We start from the raw sequence: 9392 nt of genomic DNA, 5'->3' as shown, positions 1-9392 counted from the left end.
ACTAAATAAAGTAGGACTAAGCACACTTCCCTGTGACACCCCGTTTTCCTGGATAAATATATCCGATGTTACGTTACAGGGCAATTTGACAGAGAAAGTTCTGTCCCTTAAGAAATTTGAGATAAAAACAGGTAAATTTCCTCTTAAACCATAAGCATAGAGCTTCATTAGTATACCGTGTCGCCAGGTCATGTCATAGGCTTTATGGATGTCCAAGAACACCCCTATCATGAATTCTTTATTGGCAAATGCCTCTGCAATACAATGCTCCAAATTCATTAAATGATCTAGTGAACTTCTGTATTTACGGAAGCCACATTGTTGATCATTTAACAAATTCTTCGACTCTAAAACAAAAAGAAGCCTATTGTTAACCATACATTCCATGACCTTACATAGACAAGAAGTCAACACCATAGGACGAAATGAAGTGGGATTCATAAGACGACCAGCCTCTTTGGGTATCGGTATGACGTGCGCAAAGTGCCATGAGTTTGGGAACGTTCGAGACGCCCAAATCTCATTGTACAATGCTTACATCTTAATCAGGTTGTCCTGATTAAGAAGCTGGATCATACCGTACATGATGGTGTCTGGTCCAGGGCTGGTGTCTTTACAGGATTTAAGGGCAAGGAGCAGTTCATCTAGCGTAAACTCTTGGTTGTACGGGGAGTTTACGTCTTCTGTGGCAAAGTCTAATATCTGTAGCTCAGCCGTGTGTTTATGATGTTGGAAACGCGGGTCATAATTGGCTGAGCTACTTACATGAGAAAAACTCCTGGCGAGGATGTTACCAACGTCCACAGGCTCGTCATAGATGTTATTATTTACTTGCAAGGTGGTGACTGGGAAATATGGGTCTTTATTATTTAATATTCTTATGGTGGACCAGACTTTACGTAATGGTGTTGTACGAGTCACCGTGGACACAAAGGACCGCCAGGAGTCACGTTTGGCCCTTCTTATTATTCTCCTTGCCTCAGCCCGTGCCTGTTTGTATGCAATAAAATTTTTCTCAGTGGGCTGACTATCAAAAATCCTGTATCTCCTATTGCATTTTCTTAATGCTTGTCGGCAATCCGGCGTCCACCAATGTGCTCTATGCTTCGCATGAACTGTAGAAGTCTTGGGAATAGCAGCCTCAGCTGCGTGTGATATGGATTGGGTTATTTTTTTGACCTTAACATCTATGGTCTCCCCAGATATATCTAAATTGGCGATCCTTGAGAAGGATCCCCAGTCTGCTTTCTTATAGTTAAATTTTGGAGGTGGAGGGTCTGAAACGGTGTCGCGTGTATAAGAAAGATAGAGGGGTAAATGATCACTTCCCAAGGAGTCGTCGTATGGGTCTCATGAGAGATCTTGATGTATACCAGGGGAGGCCAAAGATAAGTCAATGGCCGAAAAGTTACCAGTACGATCATCTACACGAGTCGTTCTACCATCGTTCAGAAGACAGAGGTTGGACTGTAGTATTAGGTTGGCTACTTTCTCCCCACGACCATCAATCCTCAAGCTACCCCATTGATAGTGATGGGCGTTAAAATCGCCCAACACTAACTTATTTCCAGGCAGATGTTCAAATAGTGAATTTAAAGCATCACCATCAATGGGGCCATAAGGAGGACAGTACAGAGAGCAAATAGACAGATACGTGTTATTAAATTTTACTCTGCACGCGACAGCTTCCAGAGTAGAATTTAGAATCACTTCCGTTTGTGGGTGTGATTTGTGTGTGTAAATGGCAACTCCGTGACCTTCATATCTTCTGTACGAGTGGTAGTGTTTGAACTGTGGAGGATCAGGAGGATCAGGAGGATCCTCCAGGCGCGTCTCCTGTAAACAAACAACGTCTGGCCTGTGTATTGACAGCAAGATTGCTATATCTTGTAACTTATTCCCAATACCTCTACAATTCCACTGTAATACAGTGAAAGCGACGGTTTAAGATTTACGTTGGGGGCCAGTGTGTTTAGGCTTTTTTTGCCGCCCGCCAGAAGGCGAGTGACTACCGGTGGACCTATCCCAGTGCTTGCTTACGGAAACCTCCATATTTTCATCAATTACGAGGTTCCCAGAATCCACCGAGGAAGAGCTACCCTTCCTCTCCCTCGCTGGGCCAGGAGCAGGAAGAACATGAGGACGTGACTTAGTAAGGGTGGTCATATTACTCTTACAAGATTTGTCAGGCTTCGTTTTAGGCTTGACTGACTGAGAAGCAGCAGCAGCCTGAGAGTAGGAAGTTGTAACACGGGTATCAGGTTGAGAGGTGGATTGGACAGGAGGCTGAGATGGAGAGGTAGAATGTGTGACAAGAGGAACCGGTTCAGGGTCAGTCTGTGTCCCAGCAGAGCACATCAGGGGACGGGGACATCACCGCCAAAGCATACAACCTATTCGGCGTAGGAGTTGCATGCAACTCCTTCACCTTTTTCCTTGCTTCATAGTAGGAGAAACCCTCAGTCGCCTTCACTGTGCAGACCTCTTTCTCCTCCTTCCACTTGGGACAATCCCTAGAGGAAGTGGAGTGAGCACCCTTACAGTGGAAGCAACAGATAGTCTCTGATGTGCATTGCTCAGCATCGTGACCCTGTGTTGCACATTTGCCACACACTGACTGTGAAGCCCGACAGTTCTTAGCAATGTGCCCATGTAATTGACACTTCATGCAACGGAGTGGGTTGGGGATATAAGGTCTGACATTAACAATTTCATAGCCAACTTTGACATGTGCCAGGAGTGAAACTTTGCCGAAAGTCAAAACAATGGTGGCCGTCTTCGTCCTTATGCCTTCGGAAAATCTAGTTATAAACCGGGCATCGATGACATCTTGCTGAGCAAGTTCCTCTATGATGTCTTCCTGACTCATCACCATGAGATCCCTGCAAGTGATAGCCCCCTTGCAGGAATTCATGGATGTTGGGATCTTGGCCTCAACATCATAGATATGAAACTTACGCAGCTTCAGCAAGTCTTTAACTTGGGAGGAATTATTAGTCTTGACAAGGAGGTCTCCATTCACAAGTTTTTTTTACTTGTTCCACCTCCCCAGCACAACCATCAATAACCTTCTTAATCATGAAGAGATTGAGACTGCTCAAGGGAGTGGAACCTAGAGCATGAACAATCACAAACTCCGCATTTTTTACATAATGTCCGGAGGCAATCGAGTCTGGGACCGTTCTGTCTGGGGGCTGTCAGTCCGTTGATCGGTCAGGGGTGGGTCAGGACCACCTCCCCCCCTGAGGGGGGGAGAGGCAGTAGGGGCGTCCTCCATAGTACCACTCCCCCCTAGCGGGGGAAGTGGGAAGAAGGAGAGAAAATGAGCAAGGGACAAACAACCGGGGACCACACACCTAAGTCTGAGGATGCCCTCTCAAACCACTCCAGGGAGGCCCGACCGTGTTGCTTCACGCCCCAGAGCGATCAGTTGGGGGGACCCTTCGTGGGCGATAAGCAAAGGTAAACTCAGTATAGTAGAACAGACACCTACTGTTCTAACTAACAGGAAGAGGAGGAAAATGAATACTAACTATCCTATCGAGCACCAGAAGGGTGAAAAAAAAAAGAACTAAAGCCAGTGAGGCAACCCTACAAGCTAGAGAAGAGCTCAGCACACGTCCGCTCTCTTCACAACCATGCATCAAAGTCCTCAAGACTAAAGGCTTCAACCAGCCTTTAGAGGGCGATGGGGAAGTTGAAGTAGTTTGCAATTAAGCGGGTAATTTCCCTGATCATGTCAACTGCAAGTTTGCATTTTGGAGGCACAAAACGATTACTTGACTATCTAACAATTTCACAGGTTGTATTCACCCAGGATACTGTATTTCACAGGTTGTATTCACCCAGGGTAGTGTATTTCACAGGTTGTATTCACCCAGACTAGTGGATATACCTGTATTTGACCTTCTAGTATGTGGGATGACCTAGAATGACCTGTGATGCTGTTCTACTTCCTCGTTGTTTGCGTCACCTAAGCTTTCATGCACTTCCTCATTCTTGGTCTGCATCCCGCGTTTTATTTCCGTCATTCACCTAATCTTCCTCAACTTCCATCTCCCTACCATTCACTTCCTCATTGGTGGTCTTCATCCCGGATTTTATTTCCGTCATTCACTTCCTCATCTTCCTCAACATCCATCTCACTACCACTCACTCCGTCATTGGAAATATCCCATCACATACTTCCTCATCTCTCACATCTCTGCGTCTGTCCCAATCCCTAGTTTCACCATGGAATTTTTCAACACAAGGCGTGATGTGGAGTCTAGTGACCATGGTACACTCTCTCTCTCTCTCTCTCTCTCTCTCTCTCTCTCTCTCTCTCTCTCTCTCTCTCTCTCTCTCTCTCTCTCTCTCTCTCTCTCTCTCGTAAATACACTACCAACATATGACACCAACAGTCTCTCTCTCTCTCTCTCTCTCTCTCTCTCTCTCTCTCTCTCTCTCTCTCTCTCTCTCTCTTAAATACTCTAAAAATATATGACACCAACAGTCTCTCTCTCTCTCTCTCTCTCTCTCTCTCTCTCTCTCTCTCTCTCTCTCTCTCTCTCTCTCTCTCTCTCTCTCTCTCTCTCTCTCTCTCTCTCGTAAATACACTACCAACATATGGCACCAACAGTCTCTCTCTCTCTCTCTCTCTCTCTCTCTCTCTCTCTCTCTCTCTCCCTGGATGGGTGACTGTTCAAAAAAGCACACACACACACACACACACACACACACACACACACACACACGAGTCAACGGCCTTCCTCTCTGTCTCTGTCTGTCTGTCTGTCTGTCTCTGTCTCTGTCTGTCTGTCTGTCTCTCTCTCTCTCTGTCTGTCTGTCTGTCTGTCTGTCTGTCTCTCTCTCTCTCTCTCTCTCTCTCTCTCTCTCTCTCTCTCTCTCTCTCTCTCTCTCTCAATGCGCACACGGGTACTGCTACTGATATTGTCCCATTAAATCAATATGGTCTAGGGGATGATGATGATAATATGAGGAAATTGATGGATGTCAGTGAGAGTATGGTGCAGCTTGTTTTTCCAATAGAGAGGTATTCTAGAGATAACGCGTATGGTAAGAAATTACTAGAAATATGTAGAAACAATATGTTGTGTATATTTAATGGAAGAGTAAGAGAGGATTGTATGATTGGTAAAGAAACTACAGTCTTTGATACAGTTGTTGACTATGTTATTGGATCACCAGTCCTCTTACCTCACGTGCAATACTTCAAGATTTTGGACTTTGACCCCCTTTTTTCAGATGTGCATTGTGGTATATCCTTTGTTATTAGGAATATAACAAAGGTGAGTATGCATTTGTGTGAGGATAGGGAAAGTACGGGATGTATTAATAATAGTAAAGGGACATCTGAGGGAAACAATAAACCAGGAAGGTGGGATAAACGTTGAACTACTGATTATCTTAACAGTATAAACCATGATTTTGTGGCTCAGGTATTCGAAAATGCTGATTTTAAGTCTGTTTCGGATGTAAATGATGATTTAAGGAAAATTCTTATTGAACCAGCCTCGAAATTTTTTTCACAGAAAGGTAAGGCATTTATAAAGAAAAGTAATAATAGTAATATGTCTGGTTATGATAAACAATGTTATTTATGCAGGAAGGAGTATCATAAGGCAAAATATAAGAATAATATAGAAAGAAATTCTGAATAGTTATAATGACATGATAACAAAAAGTAAGAAATATAAGCAAGAACTGAAACGAATCAAAGGGAAAGAAAAATGTAATTTAATTGTAAAGTTACGAAATGCTAAGACCAAAGACCCTAGATTATATTGACACATTTTACAGTGAACACAGAAAAAATCTGATATACCCATACTAATTTCAGAATTTATGAATCATTTTAAGAGACTAGCACAAGAGGGTAATCCTGAAGATTCTCTTAGCAATATAGACATTGATATTGACATTGAAGACGACAGTGTGTTAAATAAAGACGTTACAGAGGATGAGGTGTACAGGTGTGTACTGATGCTTAAGAATAACAAGGCTGCTGGTACTGATAATATTATCAACGAATAAATAAAAAATACTAAACACATATTATGCCCTTTATATGTAAAACTCTTTAATAAGCTTCTAGAGACAGGAAAATATGCCAGAGGAATGGCTAATAGGAGTACTTGTTCCTCTTTATAAGAACGTAGGAGAAGTAAATGATGTAAATAATTATTTTCAAGAATACTCCCCCAGTATCCCTGCTTGTCGTAAAAGGCGACTAAAAGGGTTGGCGGAGGGTTAGTGCCCCTCCCCGGAAAACAACTAACTAAAAAAACAAACAAGAAGCCTCGGACAAGGACTGACCAAACGATGACGACCCAGGACCGGACAAAGGACTTGGTAATGAGTACATGGAATGTAAGAGGAGCGAATGATGAGGTGAAAGAGAGAGATTGTCCAGGTGCTTGAGGGTGCGAAAGTGGATGTATGTGGAATAACTGAAACAAAATGGAGAGGAGAAAGTGTGAGAGAATGGGAGTATGGATGGGGTGTATGTGCAGGAGTAGGTGAGAATGAGAGGGCAAAGGAAGGAGTATGTATAGTTGTGAGTAAAAGATGGAAGAGGAGCATAAGACAGTATGGATCAGTTGGGTCAAGGATTGTGTGGGTAAAGTTGAAAGTTGGAATGCAAATGTGGGCGATTGTGTGTGTGTATGCGTCAATGCAAGATCGTGCTAGAAGAGTGAGAGAAGAGTTCTGGACAAATGCTGGAAGTGTGCATGGAAAAGTTTGGAAGGAATGAGAGAGTGTTTTTGATTGGTGATATGAATGGTAAAGTTGGGAATGTGAAGGTGGATGGAATAGTTGATGAGTGGGGTGTGCCTGCTGAGATAGATGAGAATGGGAGTGCGTTAGTGAACATTTATGCTGGGAGGGGGTTGGTGATAGCCAATACCCTCTTCAGGCATAAAATGATCCACAGGTATACATGGCGAGTGATGAGAAGGGTGGGTGGTGAACTGAATGAAAGGAAGGCAATGATTGATTATGTGTGTGTGGATGAAAGGATGCGAAGATGTGTAAAGGATGCAAAAGTGTATAGAGGTTGGGGGAGTGGACTTTCTGACCACTACTTGGTGGTAGCCAGAATTAGAATGCAAGTAAGATGGAGGAATAGAAGAGGAGAAAGACGAGAGGAAGGAGTAGTTGCAAGGAGAGTGGAAAGGTTACAAGAGGATGAGAAAAAGGCAGAGTATAAGAGAGAAGTGGAGGAACGATTGCGCAAATATGAATTGGAGCAGATGGGAGACGTGGAAGGTGTGTGTAAGATATTTACAGAAGAAATATATGCAGCATATGATGTGGTGTGTGGAAGGAAGAGAAGACGAAGGGGGGTGCAAGGAACAGTGTGGTGGACTGAAGAGGTGAAACAGGCTGTGGCACAAAAGAAGAAAGCATACAATAAATGGATGAGAAATAGGGGCGTGGAAGAAGCTGAGAGGCGGAAGAGAGAGTTATATGTGGAAAGAAAGAGAGAGGTGAAAAGATTAGTAAGAGAGAGTAAGAAGAGAGTGGATGAGGAATTTGGAAGGAATTTGAGTGTAAAGTGGAGGGACTGTAAGAAAATGTTCTGGAGAGAAGTGAAAAGAGTAAGACAGGGTGGAAGTGAAGTTAGCAGGGGAGTGAAAGATAAAAATGGTAGATTACTAGTGGAGAAGGGAGAAAAAGTGAACAGATGGAGAGAACACTTTAAGGAATTGTTGAACGTAGAGGATGGAAGTAATGCGAGTATAAGTGGCTGGGGAATGGCTGGGAGAAGGAGGAAGGTGAGAAGACAGGAAGAAATCAATAGGATAGAAGTTGTGGAAGCAATGAAGAAAGTTAAATCGGGGAAAGCCCCAGGAATTGATGGAGTGTGTGGTGAAATGCTGAAACATGGGGGAGAGATAGTAGTAGAATGGATGTGGAAGATGTGCAGATTGGCCTGGGAGGAAGGTAGAGTCCCGGAGGATGGGAAGTCAGGTATAATTATTCCCTTGTACAAAGGAAAAAGGGAAAAAGAAGTGTGTGGTAATCATAGGGGCATTTGTCTTCTTAGTATAATAGGAAAAGTGTATGGTAGGATACTTATAGACAGAGTTAGAGAAAGAACAGAGGAATTAGTTGGAGAAGAACAGGGAGGCTTTAGGAAGGGAAGAGGTTGTCTAGATCAGATATTCATTCTTAGATCTTTAGTGGAAAAGTTTCTAGAGAAGGGAAAGAAGTTGTATGCGGCTTTCATGGATTTGGAGAAAGCATATGACAGGGTGGATAGAAAAGGATTTTGGAAAGTGTTAAGAATATATGGAGTAGATGGGAAGTTGTTGAGTGCTGTGAAGAGTATGTACGATGGTGCGAAGGCTGCAGTGCGTGTGGATGGTGAACTAAGTGAATTTTTCTCTTTGAAAGTTGGTTTGAAACAGGGATGTGTCATGTCTCCATGGTTGTTCAATCTGTACATGGATGGGGTAATAAAAGTGGTACAAGGTAGGGTAGTGGATGTTGGAGTGGCCCTGGTGAGAGAGGATAGTGTTTGGAAACTCCCTGTACTGTTGTTTGCAGATGATACTGTGTTGTTGAGTGAAGACGAAGGGGAGCTGCAAGGCTTGGTGGACGAGTTTGGGAGAGTGTGTAAGAAACGGAATCTAAAGGTGAATGTAGGGAAGAGTAAAGTGATGGTCTTTGAGAGAGGTGAAGTTAGTGAATGTACAGCGAGGTTGGATGGTGAGGAATTGGAAAATGTGAGTACGTTTAAGTACTTGGGTAGTGTGATGAGTAAGGATGGAGGTTTGGAGGGTGAAGTACTTGAAAGGGTACAGCAGGGAAGAAAGGTTGCTGGTTCTTTGAAAGCAGTGATAAGAAACAGGGAAGTGAGCATGGAAGCAGAAAAAAAGTTACTACATGACAGTATTGTGATACCAACTCTAACGTACGGAAGTGAAGCTTGGACATTGTTGGAAGGACACAAGTCAAGAGTGAGAGCAGTGGAAATGAGTTATTTAAGAGGAGCCTGTGGAGTCACATGGAGAGACAGGCTGACGAATGAAGATATAAAAGAGCGTTGTGGTGTGGATGTGGATGTGATAGGAAGCGTTATGAGAAACACACTGAGGTGGTTTGGCCATGTGGAGAGGATGGAGGGTGAAAGACTGACGTGGAGAGTGTATGTGTGTGCGGTGGTGGGATGTGAGGGAGGGGGCGGCCGAGGATGAGATGGAGGGATGGGGTGGAGAGGTATATGAGAGAAGGGGATGGGAGTTGGGAGCAGGGCAGTAAGATGGCGGGGGACAGGGCGACTTGGAGGCGATTTGTTTGTGGCCACCCCAAACGGGATTGAGGCGTCTGGCAATAGATAGATAGAATTATAGAGGCATAGCTCTACAAAGCTGTAGGAAAAC

General features: G+C 43.8%; 1 protein-coding gene across 1 annotated transcript in view; it reads left to right on the top strand.

The window, feature by feature from the left end:
* Nucleotides 1–4233: 4233 nt before the first annotated feature.
* LOC145414409 (uncharacterized) overlaps nucleotides 4234–9392 on the top strand; it is a 13450-nt gene continuing 8291 nt past the window's right edge. The window contains exons 1-2 of the mRNA XM_080283945.1: nucleotides 4234–4279; nucleotides 5843–6010. Coding sequence (XP_080140071.1) covers nucleotides 4234–4279; nucleotides 5843–6010 — 214 coding nt within the window. The remainder of the gene's footprint in view (nucleotides 4280–5842; nucleotides 6011–9392) is intronic.

This window comes from Coenobita brevimanus, chromosome 99 (assembly GCF_032717465.1).
Source record: "Coenobita brevimanus isolate Jiangsu-jjx chromosome 99, ASM3271746v2, whole genome shotgun sequence".
Classification (NCBI taxonomy): Eukaryota; Metazoa; Arthropoda; class Malacostraca; order Decapoda; family Coenobitidae; genus Coenobita; species Coenobita brevimanus.
The sequence above is the reverse complement of the archived record's forward strand: the minus strand, read 5'-3'. Positions and strand labels throughout refer to the sequence as shown.